This window comes from Typha latifolia, chromosome 10 (genome assembly GCF_019914945.1).
Source record: "Typha latifolia isolate L0001 chromosome 10, TyphaL0001v2, whole genome shotgun sequence".
Taxonomy (NCBI): Eukaryota; Viridiplantae; Streptophyta; class Magnoliopsida; order Poales; family Typhaceae; genus Typha; species Typha latifolia.
The window spans coordinates 3,366,187-3,392,586 of NC_133095.1; the positions used below are offsets into that span (position 1 = coordinate 3,366,187).

The following is a 26,400-nucleotide window of genomic DNA, read 5'->3' on the forward strand; positions in this document are numbered from 1 at the left end:
AAAAAAATTAAGTAATAAATAAATAAAAACTATATCTTAAAATTAAATTACCGGTATTTTAGTATTTTAATTTTAGAAATTTTATAAATTACACGTTATATTTTACTTATTTTATTATTGACACTGGATCATTTTGAGGACTTTGTAACTCAACTTCTCTCTTCTTTTTTAATAATTTTTTTAACTAACTTACATTGATCAAAACTAATAAAATACCTTCATCATCTTCCTTCTCCTCTCTCTGACTCTCCGTTATCCTCTTTCAATCATCTCACCTCCTCCCACCATCTTCCCTCGTCCCGTTACTCCTCTTCGTTATTTTCTTTTCCCTCCTTTTCTATCTATTCTTACTTTGACCAAGATTTGTCAAAAAAGATGAAGCAATCTCTACATCTCAACCAACTCCAATTTGGGGATTAAAACCTTCAGACTTGGGTATGATGAGATGATCGGAAAATATGAGAGGAGAAGATGAAAAATATAAGAGTAATATATATATTTATAAATTATTCAATATATTACAATGGAATATTTATTTACTTATACCATTCATAAAATACTTAAAGATAGGATATGAATCATAAATAGATAAAATATAGAGTATGATTTATAAAAAAAATTAAATTTTTTTTAAAGTAACCTAATATTTTTTATTAAATACTAATAAAAGCACATGATAGGGTGGTTTTGATAAACTTCTTAAATTTATTGGACGTGAATATAATTTATTTCTAAATGAAAAAGGACCATTCTGGATTTATTGGAAAATTATTCGGGTTCTATCAAAAAGCACGATATGGGCTTCACCCGATAGGTCAAATCTCCTTTACTTTGGGTGGGAGGTGAAACGGGAGTTCGTTGGTTGTTGCCATTTCCAAGAAGATATGCTCCTCCTCTGATCCCCTTTTCCCTCGTGGATTTCGTGATCTTCTTTTGGTCGGAATCCATGGATTCGAGGGAGGTTCCCGGACCAAAGGTCCCTTCTTTCGGCCACACCGAGATCAATTGGGACAAGTAATTAGCCACTTTCGTTTTTTTTTTTTTCTGTTCTTGACAAGTTACACTAGGATAATCCATAGACATCAATCGAAAGATCTTCATTTTTCTTTGAAAGATAGAAATTTCCATTCCTCCAAGGGTTTCGATTGTCTGCGCTTGATGTTCATGTTGTAATTGTGAATGCCAATGCAATTCTTGTAATGTTTCTGTTGGTATTTTATTTAAGTAGTGGGTTCGCATGTCTCATCAATTGTAGTCCCTCTTCTTGTTGCGTGCCCTTAGTTTCTTGTTATACTTATGTTGGCCTTTATCTTGTTTTCTTGGTCCATAATTTTGGACATAAGTAGTTACTCCAGTGTGTGATTTTCTTTGCATTTCCAACTTTTGCGGGGTGGCTTATGTGTTGTACCTCTTTTGTCAAGAGTCTTTTCCCTTTTTGATGAGCTTATATTATGCATTTGAGATGTAGGAATACATTCTAGAGTATATAGAGTTCTGTGTTGTATACTCGGGCATATCAAGATGAGACAGTATTCTTTCTTAGATAAATTTTATGACAAACATTGCGCTGGTTTTGCATTAGAAATTATAATATTTATAGTTATCTAAAATATGCCTTTGACAAAAGAAAAGAGAAATATGATAAGCTTTTTCTTGTTCTTTCTTTTATCATTTCAAGGGAATGACAGGCATACAATTTCTTGAAATTATTATGTCGACGAAAAATATATTTTGATGAAACTTTACTTGATAAGTTGGTCAGGTCATTCTTTCTTGCTGTCATTTGCTTCATGCTGCTTGATTCTTTAAGCATATAAGTCATTGTAGCGCACTTACACATTTCAGAGTCATAATTTGATGTTTTTGACGAAATAGAGTAGGTGAAATTCTATGAATTGGTGAAGATCATTGGAGATGCCAATTCATGTCCTTCCAGTTTGATGTTTTCTTTGGTTCCTGGCATTCATTATATTACCTTTGTTCTTGTTCAACTGCATACTGTACTTGATTGAATCCTATGTTAACTATAGGGAATCCTATGTTAACTGTCTTGTTTGCTTGGTCTGTGAACTTTCAAATTTTGTTGCATCTCTATAAAGCATATGTTTCTATTGCAGGCTTGACAAAACTAAGATGTATGTTGTAGGGGCGGGCCTCTTCAGTAGCATCACTGTGGCACTATATCCTGTCTCTGTTATTAAGACCAGGATGCAAGTTGCTACAAAAGATGCTGTGCAGAAGAATGCCTTTGCTGCTTTCAGAAATATACTTAAAGTTGATGGAATTCCTGGTCTATATAGGGGCTTTGGCACAGTAATTGTTGGTGCTATTCCTACGAGGATTTTTTTCCTTACTTCTTTGGAAACAACAAAAGCAGCTTCATCTAATCTGGTTAAGCCATTTGACTTTTCTGAGCCAATGCAGGCTGCCATAGCAAATGGTATTGCAGGCATGTCAGCATCCCTTTGCTCGCAAGCCTTATTTGTTCCAATAGATGTGGTATGATTAGTGTGTTATTTCTGTCCATCAGCTATTTGATATTATGAAATTATTGATGTTACAAAAATTGTTTCTTCCCCAAAATTGCATGAGAGGTCAAAAAAGAGTGTAAATTTAGAATAACACGTAGCCCTATCATTTCGCTATGTCTCTCCCTCTCTTTTCTCCCTCTTATTGTCTAAACGTAGTTTTCATTAGAAACCTAACCACAGAAAGTAAAATGATTTATTTCTACATTGACCATAACAGTGATGTTCGAGGCTTATCACATTCATTCACATACAGATATAATTATTTTCTTCTAGTTTAATGGAAAATTTCGAATCAGTTGATTAATCTGTCTTCAAGTTTCTTCTTTATATTTCTAGATCATGCGCGTTGCATGTCGAGGAAGACAAGAATTTGTGGCTGCAGTCAAGATTGAATTTCAACTACAATTTTTTTAATCTCCATAGTTTGTTATCAGGTTTAGAGGGGAGGAAGTTGAACTATTATTGGTATTGCCATTTGATCCATAAGCTTCTCCTGAAGAATAGTGAACAATTGCCATTGAGATAGATATAGCTCTTATCATTCAAATGAAAGTTTTTTTATATATAATTTGCAAAGTCACTGCGCCATCTTGTGGTGAGTTACTATCTAGTTATCAAACTCTTTATCCAATTGGATTTTTATAAAGATGATTATCGCCTTATGCCAATTCTTACTACTACAGAAATTTATGTGACTGATTCAGACCATCTAAGGCAAGCCTTTTCTTTCTTATATATTATTTTTTCTTGCTAGACAGAGTGCCTTGAATGAAAATTTACCTATGCCTAATTAGTAAATGAATTCTTTATTCTTTGAAGCTGGTCAACATGACTGCAATCCTCAAACACTGTCTTTATGAATTGTACTCTTGGTGCTAAATGCAAGTTCTGTACGGCATACCTTAGAAGTGGGGTTTTCTATATTTTGCATGCTATCACATTCAATTTGGGGCTTTTACTTGCATTGAAGTAAGTGGTAGATAAACCTCTCGTTTAATCTAGATCATGTGAGCTCATATCATGAATATAGCTCATGATCTTTTAATCTTCCTCTGTCCTTTAGTTTGTATTTCGTATGGTGTTATGTTGAATGCATCAAAAGAGTTTATTTATGGGCATTAAAGTGTGACGTAATTTCCTGCTTGCTTATTATCTAGATGGCTTTCTATCAGGTTAGCCAAAAGTTGATGGTGCAAGGATATTCTGGGCATGAAAATTACAATGGGGGACTGGATGTTGCTCGTAAGATTTTGAAGTCTGAAGGACTGCGAGGTCTGTACAGAGGGTTTGTCTTGTCTGCTGTGACGCATACCCCGTCTAGTGCTGTATGGTGGGCAAGCTATGGATCTAGTCAACGCATTATCTGGAGGTCAGAAATTGGCTTCTCTTCAATTTTGGAACACCACAGATTCTCTGTGCAGAATGGCTAATCTTGTTTTTGTCACAACTGGACATCTGAAGTAGATAACCTTGCTTTTTCCCAATAATGTCGAACGAAATGTTTGTGCATAAAAGTAATCAGATAGTCATCCTTCTAGATATGTTATTTTCCTGCATATTAAAAATGGCACTGAATTTTTTGGATGTGTCATGTTGTCTTGGTAATCTCCAGATATTGGCAGATGACTGAAATCAAATCCTTGTTCAGTTCTGTCGTGCATCTTAATTTTTTATACTGATGCATTAATTTGCTATCCACTTCTTGAATTGTTTTATAAAGAGTCATCATCTTAACATATTTTACATGATATTTTATACCAGCTAAAAACCATGGCAAGAAGGATGTGAAAGCAAAAAAAAATTGGGTTTTCAGTAGTTAGTATAAGTTGATATATGTAAGATCTTTTATTATTCTTTGTAGAGAAATGTGCCAGTCTACCTTATTTCTTGTGCTTGAATGCTGGACATGATGTTCTGTAACTGTACATGCAAGGTGTCACATCATATTTGTGCAATTCAATTTCTTACTTTTTGCTTAGTCCTCAACTGCTCATAACTAGTAATTTAGTACGAGAATCTGAGATTGTGCTTAAGATTCTATCACTTCTTAGGTACCTGTGCCTTTCGCATGTTGTCATAATATAGTGAACATCTTGCCAAGAAAAGCAAAGAAAACAATCTATCTTCTAAAATGAGCTTATTTTGATGATTACAGAATTCATTTATGAGTTACCAGCTACTCTCTTTTCCTTTTGGAACTTTTTGGTGAGCAGTTGCTGGAACCTTTTCCCTTGGCACAAAGGGAATCTGTTAAAAAATATTTTCTAGAAAAAATAATGTTCTGGGTACTAAAATTGAAAAATATTCTCACCATAATTCTTTATAATGTCCTTGTCAGACTTTTAGGCCAGGGCCATGATACTGAATATGTTCCTAGTGAGTGGAAAATAGTCTCTGTTCAAGCTACAGGCGGAGTTGTTGCTGGTGCATTGGCATCTTGTATCACAACCCCTATAGACACTATCAAGACTCGATTGCAGGTCATCCTTTTCTTCCTCATTTAATCTCTTTAATTACTGATTTTCCTTTACAATGGCAGCTGCATAAACTACTTTTCCAGCTTGCTGTTTCTTACATGCTATGTGAACTTCTTTTCAAGCATGTGTATTATATATGTGCACAAGTCATCTAATCCAATCAAAGAAGAGTATGGAATATAAGAAATTCCTTGCATAAAAGTTCCTTCTTCACAAAGACTTGTGTACTACATGTAAAATCTATAAGATGAAAATGTAGACGTGGCTGTTGCATTGAGAGAAAGTTTGCTGCAAGTTGGCCAGCATGCATTGTAGAGGCCTACGGAATAGAAAACACTTAGAGATGACAGAAAAATAATAAGAAACATCAATCTAGTTGAAGCTGTGGATGAGATTCGTATCTTTTGTCAATTATATGGGTTTGTATCAAGACAACACACACATCATGGGTTCAATTACATGACATTGACTATCTATTTCTCCCTTGGAAACATCCAGTTTTCCTTTTCTCCACTGGAACTAGAACTTGGTTGTTGTATAGGTTATGGATTACCAAAAGACACAAACTGCAAGACAAATTGTTGAAACATTGATTCTTGAAGATGGATGGAAAGGTTTCTACAGGGGATTAGGTCCAAGGTTTTTCAGCATGTCAGCATGGGGTACAACAATGATAGTAGCCTATGAATATTTGAGTATGGACATTCTCTTTCTCTTTCTTGACATATTCTTTCTATGTTTAATCTTTCTTAATTGATTTTATTATTTACTTTTCCAGAGCGACTATGTGCCCAAGCTGAAGAGGTGTGAAATCTATATCCTAGGTCTGAGTGCTGACAGTGTATTTCACCATGATTTCTGCCCTAAATATTCTTCTACCAGCAACATTTTGATTCAATGATGGCATAACCATTTTGTCAAAAAAGTGATGGCATAATCAGGAAGCCTACTGTTTGGGTATTTGAAGGACGTGAAGGTTTCTGAAATAGGCAAAGGCTGTTTTCCTAGGAATCATCTGTAACAGTGACAGAATTGCTTGTTATGTCAATCTGTAAATTAGTATTTAAAAGCATGTAGTGCCTCTATTGTTTGGAGCCCTCCTCCCGGTGCCTTCTGGAGGCACATTGTTTTTTATTCATCCATATGTAAGATACCACAAAGAGGAAATTTTTTACTTCACAGTCAGATTAGGGAAACCAATGAGCACTTGCAATTCTGCATCTTTCCCTATTTCTGGATAAAACTTTTAGCTTTGATTAAAATTCTGTCTTTGATGTAAACTAATATCTCTTAATATGGTGGCTTCTGTGAGAACATTTGTATCTGTTATTACAGAACTATATTGAGTGTCCATCATTCCAAGTTGTACCATTTTAAGATATTTTGTATATTGCGCACTCCTGATCTTGTCATTTGTTATATATTACCCTGCTAACTTTTTTTATATAACTGAGGTGTGAAGGTCTCCCAGAGGAACCAGCTGCATGGATGATTATAAATAACTATTGAATGGTGTCAGTGGCTTCCTAAAATAAAATTAGTGATTCCTGCAAACATACTGATGAATGTTCTTGGGTAAATTTGCAGAGAACAGAAGGCCTAATGTGATGGCCTATATTTGACAGCAAAGTTCAGCACATAGCAGCTATGGAACTAATTTGAGACTAAGACCTCAGGGGCTTCTCTACAACAGCAGAGAGGAAGAGCTCATTCGCCAGTTTATCAGTCTTTGGTACTACTCTCCATATCAGCTTCTTGTACCTTAGCTTTTCAAACTCATTTTGATACATGTTCATGTCATCCTTTTAGCAGAAGAACCTGTCAATCCAGAGGGTCCCTTTCAGTCGGAGGATGCGGTCCCAGTCAAACAGAACATACTCAAGGAGCTCTGTTGCTATCCATCCATCAAAGAACATTGTCGTATGGATGATATCCAGCGTGTTGTCGAAGAAAGGCAATCTTGAGCCAACTGAAATATACAGAGGGAGCAACCCTCTGGAAGTAATCACCTCACTAAAGGGGGCTCCGAGGTTCAGGGTGGCTGATGCAATGGTCACATTCCTCTCCTTCATCAATGCTGCAAATGTACCAGTAGATGGACTGTAATCTAGTCCTATTCTAATCTCACCAGGCTTCAATGCAAAGATCTGTTCTATGGTGAATTCTGCTGATGTGCTTTCATCTGAAGGAACCTCCCAGCCTCTTTTTGAGAGGATGAAACAATCCGAGCATTTGAAGAAGCCTTTATCACTAGCTGTTGCATTGGGAGATACAAGGCAAGAAAAGCTCTTGCGCTCGTATTGGCTCCAGAGGACATTTTTATCGCTGGGCAATTTCCACAGTGAAGAGGTCACAGGGAGTGGCCGGGTATAATGTTGGGGTGATTTTGCAAAGCACCGCCTTCTTGGTAACGGATCGCAGCCAGCTAGCATCAGCTTCTGGGCGATGAACCAGTCGTCTGGGCATTGACCGATAAGTTTTGTAATCCATGTAGCGGTCAAAGTTCGTTTCCATTGCAGCACAGGTGAGTGCCATTGATTGGTGCATTGAATCTATTCCAAGGAAGTTCTTTTTGCCATGCCTGTTGGGCTTTGGTCCAATATAACTCTGAGCCTCTATAGATCTAAAGAGCCTTTCTCCCCCATAGATAATCACCAGCTTCATTGCCGGTGTCAGTCTCATTGGCAAAGATATCCAGATGAACTGCAGTGCATAGATGATTGGCATGTTGATTGCTATCATGAATGTTAGAGAGCTGGTTCACAATATTGTCCAATGATAGAGCAGTGTGGAGAAACTGATCAGCATACTTGGATGTGCAGTTAGGATTGCTACTGGTGTCAAGCTGAGTTTGGAGAAGGGACAGTTGCTGCTGCAAAGACGGGGGGAAGAACAAGAGGTCACCTTTAGTGTTAGGGAGGCTGCATGGATATGAGACCAGTACAATGGTGGTGGTTATGACTACAGTGAGGACTGCGAGGAAGAGGAAGGGGGGTAAGTATGACATTGGCTGGCATCTTACAGGGCTGGAAATGAAGACACACTGCATTTTTTTTCTGCTAAGGTATTATTGTGTATGTCTTTCTAAGCTTCATTCAATTAAAGTCTTCTTTTGCCTTTGGAGTTGCACAATGAATAATTCTTTTTATTTTTTATCACTCCCAATGCCCTTGGGTGTCATAAGCTAATGTTGTTTATACTTTCAATGCCAGTTTCGGGATGGTGACCAATATTGTATTGGTAGATGTACATACTTCATACTTACTCCTTTTCTCTTCTAATCCTGCCAGTTGAAGCTACTTTCTTGGCAGAGGCGAGATTCCTAATATTCTACGTTGATCAAAACAAATTATGTTTATTTTGTTATATTAAATGCATATGTTTTTATAATGAGATGTGCACAAATACTTACTCTTGTTGTCACCGAACCACTTATAAAAAGTGGTTAAGAACTATTTTAATAATTACACATCTTTTCCAGGAAATTTGTGCTTACTGTTCATCTTTTGAAAGGATCTTGGTCGGGAAATTGCTATCGTTATTTCTGAAATAAAAAAGTTAATACAATGTGATTTTCACATAATATTGTATCTACACTATAGGGTAATAGTTTATCAGCTACCAGTTATTACCATTGGTGATCGCGAACAAACTTTTACAGTGAACGACCATGGTGGACTTCTCCCACCAGAAAAAAGATGCAGAAAACCAACTTCCAATTGGGAGAGGGAAAGAAAATCATCAGAAACAACTTTTGCATAAAAGAAAAATCTCAGGTAGTGAAATCGTTATCGCAATTTATACTTAATTAAAAATAATTCGACAGAAACGGGATAATTTAACTCTAACTTTCTTTCAGGAACATAAAATTTGAATAAAGTTGGAGCACATAAACCTGCCCGACTCATAAATCCATGTCGCGATAAGAATTGCCTTAATAGCAGCATGCAAGCTACTGCAATCCTGATGCAACCAACTGAGCTGAGAAAACTCTTTACTTAATCACATATGAAAACCTTATCCTCGTCCTGATCTACGCCATGCTCTTTATTTAGGTCAGCATATTCATCAATTGATGTAGCAGGAAATATGTCTCCTGCTCTACGTCTGTCGTCAATTTTTGGGATTGCTGGCTCACTCACACCTTTGCCCTTGTTAATCTGACAAACAAAATGCAATAAGGGGTGTTCAGATTTCCAAATTAGCTGCAGTAAATAACACAATAAAGTAAACTCAAAATATAAAATTATAAATACTACCACAACAAAACAGATAATGAGCACAGTGAAATGCCATCATCTGATTGTGACCTTCAACCATCAGGACTTTGCATAATGTCAAAGCTTAAGAATAAGCAAATGTCAAAAGTGGCCTAGAAATCTTGCCAGGAAACCTCAATCAAATGATTGTGGACAAACTTGCTTTCAAGTAAATATGGTTTATTTTCAAAAGCAGCTTATTTTCACATGCAATATATGGTCCTCTATAACACATTGGAAATTCTGAAAGATCAGGAGTTCCCAATCTTTCATACTGTAGGTACCACCCAAGTGTGATATAAATAACAATGGATTTTAAACAGTAAGGAATAATAGTAAATAGTTATAGTCACATATAAGGCCACATGAAATGAATCGCAAACAGGAAAACTGTTTCTTTGTTCGCCACACACAGAAAAAGATTTGCCTTTCACATTTTGAGCAACTCTTTCCTTACTGAGAAAAGGTCTCCAGTTTAATATTACACTTAAATTTATTTTTCAAGAGGCCAATGCTCTGATTGTAAAAATTTTTCTTCGGCTAGAAAGAGGATCCCCCTCTCTAGCCAGATTGCTTTGATACCAAGAAAGCCGACCATACATCTTTCTCTGGCAAGCAAAAGCTATTGTTGGACATGTTGATCTTATTAGTTCAATCAAAACAAAATATGAACATGTGAAGAATCAATTGGAACATTCACTAGAAAAGCATAAAATATGAAAGTTCATGTAGGTACTGGATTCTCACCGTGCGAAGAAGTGTTCTCCTATCCCTCTCTCTAGCATTCATAAGTGCCTGCAAATGAATCCTGCAATAATTAAGTAGTGGTACGTTTCACAAAATTACTCTCCATGAAGTTTCATACAAATAAATTTACCTCCTCAAGCTCCTTCTGCTCTGTCTCCACATCTGAAATATCTCTATACAAGCATAACACTATCTTTTAACACCAAAAGAAATAGAACGAATAACTCATTAACAAGATTAGGATAGAGAAAAGACCTCCCGACAATCTTATCAACATGGCAGCAGCACTTGGCGCACAAATCAAGATCTTTAGAGCACCCTGCATAGTAGTAGAATAGACATTTGATGAAGATTTAGCACATAAGTAAAAGAATCAAAGAAAAAAAAATCAAACACAAAATTTATCAGAAGTTTCGAAATACCAGAGCAAATATTGTGGTAAGCCTGCCGGACTGCCCGCTTTCCGCACTTCTGACTGTGACCACCACACCAATTCGTTAATATATACATATATATGTATATATATTTTTTAATTGGCATGTTATTCTAAAGATCCTATCCAAATTTGATACTAATATCTATACATCTCTACATTCCTTTATCTGCATCCTTATATATCACTCACATTCTACACTGCAGGGCTATCCATGCAAAAGAAAGAAGCAAAAAAGCAAGAATTTTGAGTGTACAAACGCATGAAAACACATTAGAAAAGGAGGGAAAAAAAGGCGGAGCCTTACCACTTCGCCGGCTCTGCTAGAGGCTTATACTTGCCATATCTAATACCCAAAAAAAAATTCCAAGAAATTAGTACAGAAAGAAAGGAAACCACATAAATTCTATAGAAGGGCAGAGTTATACTTGCGCTTCCAGTCGATTTGGTCTCTGCATCGCGGGCAGACGCCGGTGATATCGGAAAAAGGGCGGAGCCTACCGCCCAATTCCTGCAACGACGGGTTTGAGTCGACGAATTGAAAACTAAAAAGAAAACATCAAAAGAAGGAAGAGAAGGAAGAGGAGGACAGTTTCGTTGATCTTCTGGCCAGCGTGAGGCTTCCATGCGTATCGGTTTTGGTGCTTCGGAGGCCCCTGCCGCTTCGACATCGCCGCCGCCGCCGCCTTCTTCTTCTTCCTCGCCTCTCTTTCGATCACGACTACTCGTACTACCACACCCTATTTGAAGTAGAAAGTTTTAACCAAATAGGTCACTTAACTCGAATAATTTATACAGGGATAATTACATCTCTTTAATTATTACCTATTTTTATATTAGACTTATTGATTGATTGATTTATTTATTTATTAATTGATAGAGAGCATTGTAGGCTTACACATAGCTAACTCTCTCAAAAAAAACGAGCCACAAATTAATCAAAGCACATAAAATTAATCTGTTTTAATTTATTTCATACAAATAATTACATTAAATTAAATGGCTCGCACCCATAATCTCCCATCGCTGGTAGGTAAACTTTTAGCACAACGTTGTTTAATTTTTTTTTAAAAAAATTTCAGCATATTGAACCCTCACTGACTTGAAATTTCCTAAATGCCCCTTTTGTCAATTGCCAACTTAATTATTTAAAAAATTTATAAAAACATTCTACTTTTTGTTTTTCCACACTTTTGCTTTTCTTAAGTGTGGAAAAAATAAATTTTATAAAATATTAAGAGTTTTACAAAAAAAAATAAATTTTTTGTATGTCAAAGACATATAAAATTAAAAAATTCAATATCTAGAAATAATATATAACACATCATTAGTAACAATATCAATATTCAATATTTAATAAGCAAACTTAAAATCGTAAATCATTCCACCGCTCTGTTGTCGAATCTTACCACTCCACTATCGAATCTAACCCTGGCTGACACTCCCTCGTCAAGTCCGCGGCTTATTTCTGCTTTTGGATTGTTGATTAGGAATCCTCTTCTCCGATCTTTTAGAGTTTCGTTCGATCTTATCTTTGACTATCGAATCACGACTAAGCTAATTTTAGAAACTATGCTCCTACAAATATTTCATATTCTGCTTTATGTTATATTTTATTTGTGCCCTAAAATTTGTTATCTTATTTTTCTTTCTCCTTTTTGATCTTGTCGGAAAAATAAAAAGAAAAAAAGAAAAAACCAATTTTAGAGCTATTATGATGCAATAATTAACAAGTTCTACCATTAATTTACACATTTTTATTCTCATCTTGCAGTGCCCGGATACTTTTAAGTAGAAACTCGTAGGAGAGCAGAAAAGAGTAGTAAGTGTGGGAAAGAAAGAGAAGGGGAATGCGGAAGCTTCTTTCCTCCAACCTCTTCCTCCTCAATCGGATCCAAATCCAAGTCCAAGCTCAAGGAGGAAGAGGAGCCAAAGCAACCATTTCCTCCTCCCTCTCGTCTACTTCACCTCACCACTCTTTCTCCTCTCGCCTCTTCTTCTCCTCCCGCTCTAAGCCGTCGGCTAACAATCGCCTTCCTCCCTCTCCCTTCGGCCTCCTCTCCGGATCGATCCTTCTCAAGAATGCCGAATCGATTGCCAACAGGATCACCTCTGCGTCCGTCCATCGCCGGATCCGATCTCTCGCGTTCTCCTTGCAGCGGATCGGCGGCGCCAACCGGCTCTTCTATTCGCCTCGTAGATTTTGGTAATTGCTTATCTCTTTTAGGGTTCATCAGATCAAGCTTTAAGGAAGAGTTTGTAGTGGCAAATTTGAATTCACCGTCTCGTTTCGATTCCAACTCTTTATTTCAATTTGGAGCTCAGCATGTCATTCCGATTCCGGAGGAGGAAACCCTGATGCTTCGTGAAGTATTGCGAGCATTTGATAACTAACGAGAATTATCTAAAAAGAAACATTGATATGATCTTGTTTTAGGGTCTAGGGATGATTTGAATTAATAGTGAGCATTCAATATTTCTATAGTCCTTTTTTTTCCTGTTTTTCTTACATGTACTATGTCATTGACATAATTGATTAAATCTTGACTTATGCTTGCAGTGATAGCTTACAACCAGTAATTATTCCTATTTCTGACTAAGACCTAGATGCTGTTCTTGGTCGTTTCTTTTTGCAGGATGTACTGGATGCAGACACCGGACGGAGTGGTTCGTTTTCTGATTGGAACAAATATTGCCGTCTTCTTGCTGTGGAGAGTTGCCGATCCTGCATTCATGAGGAAACATTTTATGGTCAGCTTTTCAATTACAGATTTAGTATCCGTGTATCACGCACAATCAATTATCCTTTGATCTTGTCCTTTTGAATGTCATCTCTACCATTACTGATTTTTTAATTTCTATTGAGCAGATTTCACTGGATAACTTTAAAAGTGGACGCTTGCATACATTGCTGACCAGTGCCTTTAGCCATATGGATCTTGACCATCTTGTGACTAACATGATAGGTCTTTACTTCTTTGGCACAAGTGTAAGATATTTTTTGGCCTCTGATGCCATTCATGTTAAACTTCTTTTGGTTTCTGGTTAATGTTGTGAGTTGCATTGTATTAATAGAGCTGACACAGCACACAAAGAAAGAGGAAGTTCATGATATTTATGTTTATCATCATATCTAGGAGACTAGAGCCTGACTTCGGAAATTCTCTAGTATATATCCAGATTACCAGTGATTCTACTTCTTTTGTGTTTTGCCTTCCAACATGGCAATTTCTGGATGGATACCATATTATCTTTTCTGTGGTATAGACCATAATATAACCTAATATATTCTTCTAGTCTAACTTTTCTTGTGAGAACTTTTGAAAGCTCATATAATTTGCCAATAGGAGCTCTTTTTTGTTGTGTATCTGTTCGGAATCTTTAGTTTTGCATGAACTAATTTAGACCATAACCAATTTTTTGGATCTTATAAACACATTATACGAATGCATATTTGGGTGCCAGACCAAATATTATGTGTATCGATGGGTGTTGTGGGTTTAGATCAGACAAGCATTTGATTAGTAGCTCACTTAGTTATTGAGATTCTTCATGGATTTATGTAAATCTAATGTTTTCCTACCCCTATCCAATTATCAACCAGTGTAACATACTCCACTTTTCTTTAGACCCCAATATTGTAGTCCACTTAATGCTCAACATTTGGTCTCACTCCTGTATTTTTCCAACTATAGTCTCGCTGTTATTTGGCTATTCTTACCATAGAGAATCTAGCAAACTGAATGACTTTACTTATTCTCTAATTCAATCTATTTTGCAGTGTAGATCTTTTTATTTCTGACTATATAGTTATTTTATTTCTATCCTCTTACATTTTCTGAACTAATTTTTGTTTTCCTCATTCAATCAGATTGCAAACTTTTTTGGGTCTGAGTTCCTTCTGAAGTTGTACCTGGCAGGGGCACTTTGTGGATCAGTATGTTTCTTGGTGCACAAGGCATTTTTGGTTAATAAGGTAACAGTTAACAAGTGCTGAAGTAGCACTCTAGGATCAGCATGTGTTTTCATATTACCTAGCAATGTTCTTACATATTTTTAATAATATCAGGGTTATCGAGGATGGGATTATTCGGGAGCTCCTGCACTGGTACATTTTTCCTTGAGGCAAAATTTTCACTGCACATGCATTTCTTCTGTACACCTAAAAGATTAAAATATTTTCTCATGAAAAATATGCTGTCATCCATGTGTATTTATAAAAGAAAAACTTTGGGTCACAGCAATAAGTTATATCAAATTTTCATCCATCTAATTTCAGAATTAATTACTAGAATAAACAATAAATGTCTAGTTGAGCTGACATTTGCTTCTTGTCTGAAAGCTCAATGATATCTTTCCTTGCTATGTTATTCAGGGTGCAAGTGCTGCTGTAAATGCAATTATTCTTCTTGAGGTGTTTCTTTACCCAAAGAGATTAGTCTATCTCTATTTTGTGTTGCCAGTTCCTGCAATGCTAGTGGTAAGTCCAGTTTCTCTACAACCAATAGTGGTGATGGTGGTTAAGATGCATTTTCTTACAGGAGTTCTTTTGGGCCCTTTTGGGCTTTCTCATTGCAGGGGGCACTATTGATTGGAACTGATTTATGGAGGGCTAAGACGGTATGTATTACTATACCATTAGCCAATTATATTTTTGAGCCAGCTCCCCCTAGTATAAGTAGAGATATTCTACTAAGTTATATCAGGTTTAGTTAATCAGGACTGCAGATTTCTATTGCTTCCATTTGTTATTGTAAGCAAGACATTTGTCACTTTACCTTATCTTGAAATTTTTTCCAAGTTATGCTTAATGGAATCTGATATGTCTAAAAAGCGTCTCGAGGGTTCAAATGATCCATGCATTTGATATATTTTGATTGTTCCATTTTGCATCATAAAAGATATTATCTAATGAATGAATTAATCAAGCATCTAACAAGTTCGCCCTATAGTTCATCAATTTTAATGCTTTTCAACATCTGTGGAGTCATTTACTCTTTCACCTGCAATAATAAGTGCTCTGTAAGCTCCTAACCATCTTGCTTTTCCTTATTTAGTGAATTAAAATGTAATGCTCTCTCTCTTTCTCCCTTTCAGGGACAAGGGCATGTATCAGGTTCAGCTCATCTAGGTGGCGCCCTTGTTGCGGCACTTGTGTGGGCTAGAGTTAGAAAGGGTTGGATCTAATCCAACAACAATCTTGACACTTTTCCAGAAGCTCTTGCGGGCTAGATATAGGAAGTTTAGTCAAGCAGGCTATCGAGCTTACCCTTTTTAAACCCCTCCTCCCCCCCTCCCCCAACCTTTTTGTTATTTTCTTGCAACTTTGGAAGCTATGCTGATCAAGTTATTAATAGGAACCACTAACCATCTTGTAACTTGCACCTAGTAATAGTAGAGAGTAATACCTTGGCATATGACAAATGTAATGCAGTAAATTTGCATTCTAGATTGCTCTCGCTGTTACCTGCTTTGTGCTACATATTAGGTTGTTACTTGTTTGGAAGTAAGAGGAGCTTATGTGTTGTATGGTGTTTCATTACTGCAAAAATTAGCCCGGACTTTGCCGGTTTAAGTACTAGTTAACTCCATGGAGTATTTTCACGACTTCAAGCCAATCTCAGAGCCATCAAGAGTAGTAGCGTTGTTGCTGCTCAGATAAAAGTCCATGTCTGCAAACAATACAACTTAAAAAGAAATCAAGCAGCATTTCTTCTCAGGATGAGAGCAGCGTGGTTGCATTTGTTATCCTTTGGGAGGTAAAAATAAAAGGAAAGAAAAAGAGACCAAGAAGCTGCACAAAAGCTTCTTTGACAAACAGCGAGGTTGCATGAAAATAGAACAGTAGCTTAATAGTTAGCACATATACAGCTCATTGTCTTATATGTTTTATTACATATAAGATAAAATAGAACGTGATTCTTTTATCAAGTGAAGATTAGCCCGTGAATGATAAAACAAGATAATGCTAGAAAGTACAAGACGAGAAAAGGATAGAAAGCACAAGAAAGACAAACTAAAGGCTAGAAAGTACAAGAACGACAAATAGAGACCAGAATTTCCCATTTCCTATGCTAGGCTTATTGAAAATTTGTACAAGAAACACTCAAACCAACTACAGTGAGATCGAACGAAAGCTTATCACTGGGGGAAAGAAAGAAAGAAAGAAACATCAAAAGGCTAGAAATACAAGCAAAAACATGCATTTCTCATTTGACAAGAGACACTCTTACCAATACCGCAAGGTTGCATAGACTATTATCATTGGGGAAAAAAGGAAACGATACGAAAAGGTTAGGAAGTACAAGAAAAGCTTCTTTTTTTTTCTAAAAAAGAGCACAAGAAAAAACAGCATTTCTCATTTTCTAAGCTAGGATTAGTGAAATTTTGTACAAGAAACACTCAAAAATTCGGCGGTCTCATGAAAGCAATCGTTGGGGGGTGGGGGAAGAGAGAGAGAAGGAAAACATATTAAAAGCACAAAACAAAAGCATGCATTTCTCATTTTGCAAGCCTAGGCTTACAAGAAACACTGGAGTCATTAAAAGCACAAGACCCCTGCTAGAAGCATCAGCATCAAGAAATATCTGTAAACACCACTGACAAATAAAAAAACACAGCTTAGATGTCACTTACTTTCAAGAATCAACGTGCTTGCTACAATATCTCACATTGCCACCACGCATTACCAAATGACACTGTACAAAGAAACAATTCTGCATACTGTATCTTCTCAGATTTGTATAGATTCATAAACCATCAAAAGATTCAGAAAAGTATGACCTGACTTCAAAGAACATTTAGCAGAATTTAAGTGAATGTAGAGCATGGGAATTACTGTTATTCAAAAAGAAACACCAACTGCACGGATCAAAATTATATGAAATTTCGACAAACGGGCGGAACAAAGGCATCCATCATCTACTTCACCTTTCTAAGAGAATTTGCAAATTAATTGGGTTATCAAGGGGGGGAAAGACTAATCTGACAGGGCCTGAACAGGGCGGATTAGGAAACTCAAATAAATAATAGATAACAAAGTAGATAACACATGAACTTGGCACAAGTGATAGCAATGAGGAAAGGATTTAATAGAAGATGAAATCATGAGAGAGTGACACAGGATGCAACACTAGGGCAGATATGGGATGAGAATTTTACCAAGCACAAATTACTAGCGGAAATCTTCTCCTTCGCATCAAAAATGATGACCTCATTCCCGAGAGAGTGGTACAACCCGGCTGACATTCACAATAGGGCTTTCTCATTTTTATTAGGTCTGGTCACTCAGTTACTAAGATATGATGGACCCTATGTTGGAATATTCTACAAGATGGTAGTAGCATGATGTCCACTCTCTTAGACATATTACAATCACAAGAACTGAACTTCAGAATCATAGTTAGTGTTTAACCATAAAGCACAAAAAGCCATCTGATATTCGGGAACTCATCTTTACTATGATTGCTTCTATACAAAAGAGGGGAGAAATGCTTGACACAGATAATCGTAGTAGAACCTAAGATCTAGCCAAAAGCAAAGTTATAGAAGACAACAACCTAATGATGAATTGACACATATTGCTAATGAGAATAAATATTCAAATACAGGAGGGGAGAGAAGGAGAAAAGCATCATAAATGAAGAGAATAGCAGTTCTCTATCTCCTCTTCAGAGCCCTAACTTTGGTGAAAAAGTCTGGTCCACCAACTCATGTTAAATTATATGTTTTGATGTGCTTATATCCCTGCCTATGTGACTCCACACACCTGTGTCTTTGGCATATTCCCCATTTCAATCAAAAGTTATGATATACTTATGTTCAGAATTGGCAAACAGAGAGAAGCCACTAAACCATTTTCATGATCTAAAAGGCAGCAATGAGGTAAGCAAAAAGAAAGAAAAAAGTCAAAAGTACAGTGACCTGAATATCAAAAAGTGAATCTAAATATTCAAAGAAAGCTTCGGAGGAACCCTAAGCAGCTAACTGCTGTAATTTAACACATTGAAATCTGAAAGTTGGAAGCAACTTTGCTCCCCTTGTACTATTTGAAATTTTGAATGCTATTTTCTGCATACCAAATCTAGGTAGTGTAGTTTGGCTGATACCATTACATGCTGTCTAATGATGAGTATGTCGTAACACAATTCCAGAATTCCCAAGGATGTAGAAGATATGTTGCTACTCTCTTAAAGAAGTTCATGATTTACAATTAAAAGGACCTAAATTCCTGATAAAGAATATGTCTATCGCTCACTATGGTATGGTAAAAAAATCAGCTTAATCTTCACTCTTCAGAGAAAGTAACAAGAATTGACTGCAGACAAAGATGATTGCCCAATAGGAGCATTTAGACATACCTCAACTTTTCTACATGACTAGATCCACCAGGAACCAGAAATTAGCAGTTCCACCGGTCTCACTACACCGTAACAACTGATACAATTCCATATTGGGAAAGCCCATCCGCAAAATAGATTACAGCTGAGCAAGTTCTTGTGGATTCTCCATAGCTTCTTTAAGTATCATCTCTGCTCGCCGCTTCTTGTCATCCCTCTCGTCATCCCTCAGGAACCATGTGCCCTTTTTATCATCCAAAGCACTCGAAGACAATGGCAGTGCAATAGATTTCTTATCAATTCCAAACTTGAAATGCACTGTCGGCCTTTGTGAAGGAAGACACTTTTTCTCCATATCATCAGCACTAAGTACCCCACTCTTTGCCGCCTCAATTGCAGGTGCAAAAGTCTCAAGCACTGAAGGTCTCTTATTGGAAGGAGCCTCAGAAGGGATAGCAACCTCTGACACTTCTTTCTCTCCGTACGGCAAAGGCGGAGCAAGGTAAGGATTGCTTCCAACCACCTGCTTCCCCTTGTCTGCGTCGACGTCAATTAACGGGGTAAACCCAGCAGGGTTATTGCTTGCAAGCCGCTGCTGTAAGTTTAGCAAAGACATCTCAGCCTTCCTCCGCTGCCTCACTTGTTCAACCATATCAGCTCGAGGGTCTGTAGTTCTTTTGTTCCACACTGGTGTATGGATGTACGTGTGTGGATCAGGAAATGCAGGAAGCCACTCCGGTATATGTTTCCCTCCCACTGCCTCCCCAACCTCAGCGAAGCTAGGGGCAGCCTTTGGTGTTCGAGCAATTGGAAACTTGGGTATCGAACGTGCAAATGGAATTTCCTCCTCTGTGCTCACGAAGCTTGCGATATCTCTTACAACACCAGAATTAACCAAGCAATGGTGCACATCAGATGCGGCAGAAAATCCCTGCGATGAACTCAAGTCCTCTAGACCCTGTATTACATCAAAAACGTTGCAACTCGTCCTGCCCGAAAGATTTGCGTAAAATCTCGCAGCTTTCCCTAGATCACAAATGTACCGGATCGCAACATCCGCAAGCGCATCGATGGCGGACCGTTGTGCGCTCTGAAACCCGCTCGTCTCCAAAATCTGCGCGACAGCTATCTTGGAGACGGCACGTCCGAACTCATCGCTGCCGCCAGAGAGGTTGTTTTTTCTCGAATCGTTCTGGTTGTCCCTGCCACTCTCCCTACCACCATCGCTCATGTTCAACTGATCATATCGATCTCCAATCTCAAGATTTCACCACCATCAACCACAGCTGTCTCATCGGAGACCTCCGGGGAGCTTTCGGCAGGGCTCGATCTGAACCAAGGGTTTCGAACAAGAATCGTTTGAAAACCCTAGATTTCTTGTAGCATTCGAAACGGGAAGCTGGGAGCTGCTGAGGAACTCACCGTCGAGTCCGGGAAGAAGCCGACTCCGCCATAGATCTCGCCGGCTAGAGCTCCAAATAGGAAGAGGTCGATCGCTCAGATCGGGAGGCTTCGAGCCAATTGTACCCTAGATGGGAAGAAATCTAGGGTTTGGGGGGGGACATAGGAGAGAGTAGAAAGCGAGAGTGTGTGTAAGAATCTAGGGCTCGGTCGACCGTTAGGGTTTCTCGTAAACCCTAGAGAGAGGAGAGAGAGAGGAGAGAGAGAGGAAGAGATCGAGCTGGAATTGAGGGGGAGGGGCGCGGCCATTTTAAAGAAGGGGAGAGGGTTCGGGCAAGATGGGATTTCGCGTTGAGGTGACTCGAAGGAGAGGAAAGTAATTCAAAATATTAACAGGCGGCGTATTGTGACTGGATAAATTTCGCCCAGCTCGGATTAAGATGCTGGTTTCTTTGTTAGTTTCGGGTGTTCCGCCGGCACAGATGATTTGGGTTTGTTTCGGCTCACAGGGAACGGCGTGCACAAGGAAACCGATGGTATGCAGAATCGAATGTAGGAAGTCCCCATTACATCCAATGAAAGGCATGCCAAGTATATATTGCATATACGGAGGTGCGTGGACTACTGCCGTAAAATATCTGCAACGTGGAAGGACTTTGTTGCTCTATCTAGCTGTTTCCTATTTGCTATCATCTGCCATGAACCAAAAATGTTTTTTTTTTATAACGATCAAAAAAAAAAAAAATTATTATTATTATTTCATTTTCTCTTTCACTTATTACCAAAAAAACAAAAACAAAAAAAAAAAACAAAATCCTTACCTCTATGGGGCTCAAGATGGACGAGCTTAACATTCTGGCCAAGATTATCTTAGCTAATATCGTATGGGTTATTTGGATAAGGTAGGTGGTCGGCTACGAGAGTTAATCATGCATCCTCGCCGACGATTATTGACTACTTACTAAAAGGCGAAGATAGGCTGCTTCAATCCATCATCTATATTAGAACGCAGTCGTCGCTAGTTAGTTAGACGGGTTGAAAATTACATGTCATTAGGAACAAGAGTTGTGGGTTGTGGCTGAGCCCATCCCTCTGGTCTCCTAAATTTTTGTGAAATCTAAGTTGTGCTTTCGAACCTAAATCTAGCGCAGGGACATTTTCTATAGATCATTTGTCTAATCAAACTCGGAGTTGCTTGTGACTCCAATGGTGCACCTGTAGAGTTGTAGTTTGTTCTCTACTTATTTCTTTTTTAGCCTTTCTTTTAAAAGTGTAGAGATACTACACCACATATAGAGAAATGAATACAGTTGCGACTGGGTGGCCACATTTAGATCGGTTCTATTCTTTTGATTGATTCTACCGGTGTCGGTTTGGATTGATTTGTAAGTTTTAGTTGATTTCTGGACTCCTTTACAAAATTAAATATTACTTTTTTCGTAAAAAAGTCTCATAGCATATTTAATACATAATTTTAAACAATATAAAGCCTTGATTGCAAAATTAGAATTATGATTTATTAATTAAATAAAAATATGAATAACACCCTATATCTTAACTATATTGTAAATAAAGCTCTCACTTTGCCATCTATTTAAGTTAATCTAGTGATTGAATTAAATATCTATCTATCAAACACAATTTATCTAGAAATTAAGGGAGCATGCCCGAGCTTGTTTAGTTTCTTCCAAGGGTGCCTAAATTTCCAAAATAATTTGTTAAATTTTATGTGAATTATGAATTTGGGTCAACTGGATCTCTATGATCTCATCTGGTCAAATAGAGGCCATAATAATAATAATAATGACCATGTGAACTGGGTGATGTATATTATTCCACTGTTTCAATTAATGGGCTAGGTTTGCCAAATAGCTTTTCAGATTTGGGTCACCCTATGGGCTAAATGGCCTAAATTTTTTCTCTCTATAATTGGGTTAGGCTTTATGGCTTTATGTCCAATGGGCCAGTATAAGAGTCGGCATATTCTGAACTTGTTTAAAGAAACTTGTTACATATACTTCCTGTTTACGTTTTACATATATGTATATATATATACCCCTCTATAAAGTTCATATTTATCTATTTACCCTTCAAAAACAATTGGCTTTTGCATGTTAAAACCTTTTATTTTTATATAAATACTCATGAAAGTTAACCGACACTTTAAATTTTAATCCATTTAAGTAAAAGGACAAAAATATATTTATTCTTTAAAAAAAAATACATTGCTCTCAAATGAAGGCCTATTTTTTTTTTCTTTCGTCTATTAAATGTTTCATATTTCAATTTTATACTACTTTGAGTTGGTGTACCTTGGTGATTTAATATGTATGCTAGTAAAACTAAATATTTATCAAATTATTCTCACCTTTTTTTTTCTCATTCCGGGATGATTTTTTTTTCTGAATTCTGAGGCACGCTTAATGGATAATATTTATTAAAACAATGTTTCTAGATATAACATAAAGTTTATAGTATATATATATATACATACATGCATATACATGTTCACACAGATATAGATAATAGAAGTATCTTCAATGATAACTTTGACTAGAATTAAAGCCCACATCCTAAAATATCATACATAGACATGGTAACATAGTGCAATATTAATGATAATATTCATAGTCTTTAATTAAGATTAAAAAAAAAATAGAGATAAGGACTAGGTAGCCATGGCTCATGGGGGACCATGCTATGTGAGAGGAATAGGATGGTCCATGCATGGCAAAGGGAAAAGGACCACATCCCATGCATGCAAGCAAAACCCTACAGGGCCTTTGTATGACTATGAATGTATACAGCTTTCTTTCATGGGACCACATATTGCATCCTGCATGCTCTCATGAAGCCTGTCCCACTTTTGCTGCCATACTTAAAACCCCACTCGATCTCCACCCCTGCTTCCTTAGATCTCATGCACTTATCATGTACATGTGTGTCTCATTAGAACTAAACATTAGATTCACTATAAACAAAACCAAATGATCTCATCTTATTTCTTCTAGTATCTTATTTCAGTTTTGCACCCTGTTTAGATGGAGAGAAGAGAGAAAAAGGAAAGAAGAGAAGAGAAGAGAAGATAGGAGGATAGAGATTTTGTTTTTCTCCTGTTTGGAGAGAAATTTCACAAGAGAATAGAGGAGAAATCAAGAGAAATATATATATAGCCTCTAATAGTCTTTTTTTTTCCCCCTCTTTCTCTTCTTTCCCTTCTCTCATATAACCCAGCAAGGAGAGAAAATTATTTTCTTCTCTTCTCTTCTCTTCTCTTCTCTCATATTATCTCTATCCAAACTGTATATATATATATATATATAGAGAGAGAGAGAGAGAGAGAGAGAGAGAGAGAGAGAGAGAGAGAGAGAGAGAGAGAGAATTCAAGGGGTACAGAATGGAATGTATGTGGCGTTATAACATTGAAAAAGAAGTTGCATATATCTACGGTGGATCCTTCAAATGTATGTATGAATGTATATAGGTGAAGATTTTTTTTTCCAACATTGCTTTTATTTCTAAAACAGCAATACTATGAGATCATTTTCTTACTAAACAACCCAGATAGAGACTGTCGATTATTAAAGCTAGCATTTCGTAATGAGATAATTGAAGGAATATGGCTACTAATTAGAACAGTTTGTTATATACGCTCACAAGGAAAACTACAAGAGCTAGTATATGCTTTATAGCCATAATTTGCAGCAAAGTATCAAACTATTGAAAAAGAAAATAATAATAATAATAATATTCATAACACTCAGGTTACTAAATAGAGATCCTGCATTGCCTTCTCTTTTGTACCAACTTATAAAAGCACTGTAATGGACTAATTAAGTACAATATATTCACATAAACCTCAAAGCAATAAATTGCATATCATCTTTCGATTATGAAATGATAGTAACATTTATATACAAGCAATATCGTCATCCATAAGTAAAAGAAGCAATTACTGCAAATAATAAAAACTTTCAATAATGAAAGTTGTTTGCTGTAAATTTGTTCACATTACCTTTTTTCTTCAAAACTAGCTGGTTTGTTGAACTAAAAGATGCATATTAAAAGGTAGCATTGAGTCCATACTTACTTGCTACTTCCTTTGCAAATTCTAGGCATCGATCAATTAACTCAAAAAGAAAAAAAGAAAAAGAAAAAACTTTGTGAGCATTGTGATGCTATTTGAATGGAGGAGACTTGTCAGGGAACTCAACTGAGTGATGTTGTGAACCGAAGCTGTCTATGGGAAAATGATTGAGCTCCTTGGCGTCGAAGCTTGATGGAGTGGTCATGTATGATGCCGAAATCAATGGCGGCGCCTCGTCTGCGTGATAATATACTAGCTGAGATCTCGGTGCCAACGAAAGCAATTGTGAAGTCGAACAATGATCAGGAACCTCCAGTTCAGAAGAATGGTGGTAGTAAGAAGCATATGAAAAGGCATTGTTTACCAAGCCTGCAGGATAGTGATTTGCAGCAAATTGCTCAGAATGGATCATGCCTGCAGCTTCTTTGCCATCCTGGATGACTACCTTATCCCTAGTTTTCTGATCAAGAGCCAGATCTGAGTTCCAACATAGAGGTCTCTGTAAGTATTCGACATCACTAATAGCAGCATCTTGGTTTCCAAAGTTGTGATGATCATTTGCCTTTGTACTAGAGAACAAGGATAATGGAAGCGAGGAGGCTTCCGGTGGTGGTGGCGCCGCCGCCGCCGTCGACTGATGATGAGGGAAACTAAAATTTACTTGCGGCGGAAGTTGTAGGGGAGGAAGATGATCGATCTCATGTTGAGCAGCATCAAGTAGCCAATCCACCACTTTGCTAGGCTGGTTAAGTCCGAGTCTATGTTGAAGGTCATACAGCTGAATCGCCGTCGGTACCGAAAGCCGGACGCGGCGATCCCTTAGTCCTCTAATTGTTCTCACTTTACTGTGTCTATCTTTCCCTCCAAATGCGCGAGAAACACGAACAATTCGTGGATCTAGCTTCAGTCCCGATGACCATTGTCGCAAACTTGTTGTGGGTTTATTATCATCAGCAACACCTCCTCCTCCTGTGGTTAGTAGCGCAGTTTCTCTTTTATCTCGTTGCATGTTAAGGTTAGCCAGCTCTTACATGCAACGATCACACCTGAGTGACTGGACGGATAAAAGATGAAAGTAATTATACTTCTGGATACTGTTATTTAGAAACATCAAAAGATTTATCCAAAAAACAAGATTTCTTTTCGTAGTTAAGAAAGGGTAATATGTTACAGATGCAAGAAAACTAGCTAAGAAATTGTGTACGTGGTTTCATATGGATAAAATCAGTTCATTATGCATGCTGACAGGAAGATTTGATAGTGAGTAATTAGAGGTGAAATCAGAGGAGAACTAGAAATAATTATCATCAGAAACGATTGAAAATTGTAGAGCATGGATTTTTTTTTTTAAATCTTTTTCTAGAGAATGGATTGAATACCAGTAGATTATATTCTTCTCATATCCTTTGAGAGAATAAAGAAGAAAGCAGATACGCATCAGACTTTGAACTTGTAAATTATTTTGTATTTCATCTGAGAGAATCAAACAGCATAAAGAAAAAAAAAGGATGGATTTCTCTTAATTTTGTGAATTTGATGACTGCTATGGCCTATGGAGCTTGTCATCTCTTTGCTGACAAATGTAATGCATAAACTAGCAGACTAACTTACTTGTTGCTTCAAAGAAGACTGTGACATCCTTCTGAATGATCGATCATCAAGAACTGAAGCATGGTGGCGCATATCGAAGGCGACTCACAGGCGAGAAGACCTTTCTGGCTTCAAAATTCACAGGAGACAAGACCTCTCTGGCTTCAGAAGAAGATCTGATTTTGCATGAATTACAACCTCCGAAGAGCAGATATATGCAACTTGAGAAAGGAAAGATTCTTGATTTGCACAAGCCCTAGAAAAGGGGAAAAAGTTTGGAGCACTTGCAAACATGTGGTGCATACTTGCGCCTGTCAAGTGGACAGTGTAGCTATCAAAATTTCACCCCATTTACTGTCATGCGCCGCACCGTTTACCGCTGTATTTGGCGAAGATAAGTAGGTCTTTTCGACTATCTGAGATAAACCTGATTGTTACTGTCTGCAGTAACTAGTACACTATCAGACGGATATGCAGCTGAAGAATCTTTATGCCTTGATCAGGAAAAGGATTGCTGGATGATTGATGATCAACTC

At 37.3% G+C, this 26,400-nt stretch overlaps 5 protein-coding genes across 15 annotated transcripts; 2 read left to right on the plus strand and 3 right to left on the minus strand.

Moving 5' to 3' along the window:
• The first annotated feature begins 734 nt into the window (after nt 1-734).
• On the plus strand, nt 735-8,238 carry LOC140796754 (uncharacterized). Of its 9 annotated transcripts, none has more exons than XM_073149846.1 (7): nt 807-1,014; nt 2,118-2,319; nt 2,425-2,499; nt 3,704-3,900; nt 4,870-5,011; nt 5,550-5,703; nt 5,787-8,214. In XM_073149846.1, the coding sequence occupies exons 1-7, from the start codon at nt 947-949 to the stop codon at nt 5,816-5,818; spliced, it is 870 nt and encodes a 289-aa protein (XP_073005947.1). In that variant the 5' UTR covers nt 807-946; the 3' UTR covers nt 5,819-8,214. The 9 variants fall into 9 exon arrangements, 6 of the variants coding, with proteins under 6 accessions (XP_073005949.1, XP_073005945.1, XP_073005946.1 ...); XM_073149847.1 differs by having other exon boundaries at nt 2,118-2,313; XM_073149848.1 differs by having other exon boundaries at nt 735-1,014; nt 2,147-2,499.
• Nucleotides 8,239-8,842: 604 nt separating this feature from the next.
• On the minus strand, nt 8,843-11,221 carry LOC140796544 (uncharacterized). Its single transcript, XM_073149587.1, has 8 exons — nt 11,038-11,221; nt 10,876-10,958; nt 10,755-10,793; nt 10,437-10,489; nt 10,270-10,333; nt 10,145-10,187; nt 10,015-10,062; nt 8,843-9,168 (listed from the first exon to the last, which is right to left on the minus strand). The coding sequence occupies exons 1-8, from the start codon at nt 11,116-11,118 to the stop codon at nt 9,007-9,009; spliced, it is 573 nt and encodes a 190-aa protein (XP_073005688.1). The 5' UTR covers nt 11,119-11,221; the 3' UTR covers nt 8,843-9,006.
• Nucleotides 11,222-12,217: 996 nt separating this feature from the next.
• On the plus strand, nt 12,218-15,976 carry LOC140796497 (RHOMBOID-like protein 12, mitochondrial). Its single transcript, XM_073149543.1, has 8 exons — nt 12,218-12,653; nt 13,084-13,198; nt 13,317-13,436; nt 14,319-14,423; nt 14,517-14,555; nt 14,823-14,927; nt 15,026-15,067; nt 15,545-15,976. The coding sequence occupies exons 1-8, from the start codon at nt 12,298-12,300 to the stop codon at nt 15,632-15,634; spliced, it is 972 nt and encodes a 323-aa protein (XP_073005644.1). The 5' UTR covers nt 12,218-12,297; the 3' UTR covers nt 15,635-15,976.
• Nucleotides 15,977-16,918: 942 nt separating this feature from the next.
• Nucleotides 16,919-20,522, minus strand: LOC140796496 (transcription initiation factor TFIID subunit 8-like). 3 transcript variants are annotated; one of them, XR_012110457.1, is made up of 3 exons: nt 20,209-20,349; nt 18,808-20,116; nt 17,057-17,163 (listed from the first exon to the last, which is right to left on the minus strand). XR_012110457.1 is itself a non-coding variant. In XM_073149542.1 (2 exons), exon 2 carries the CDS (start codon nt 20,015-20,017, stop codon nt 18,926-18,928), a length of 1,092 nt encoding a protein of 363 aa, XP_073005643.1. In that variant the 5' UTR covers nt 20,018-20,116; nt 20,209-20,522; the 3' UTR covers nt 18,613-18,925. The 3 variants fall into 3 exon arrangements, 1 of the variants encoding a protein (XP_073005643.1); XR_012110456.1 differs by having other exon boundaries at nt 16,919-17,145; nt 18,808-20,494; XM_073149542.1 differs by lacking the exon at nt 17,057-17,163 and having other exon boundaries at nt 18,613-20,116; nt 20,209-20,522.
• Nucleotides 20,523-24,055: 3,533 nt separating this feature from the next.
• Nucleotides 24,056-26,122, minus strand: LOC140796605 (uncharacterized). Its single transcript, XM_073149668.1, has 2 exons — nt 25,886-26,122; nt 24,056-25,328 (listed from the first exon to the last, which is right to left on the minus strand). Exon 2 carries the CDS (start codon nt 25,281-25,283, stop codon nt 24,366-24,368), a length of 918 nt encoding a protein of 305 aa, XP_073005769.1. The 5' UTR covers nt 25,284-25,328; nt 25,886-26,122; the 3' UTR covers nt 24,056-24,365.
• Nucleotides 26,123-26,400: the final 278 nt, after the last annotated feature.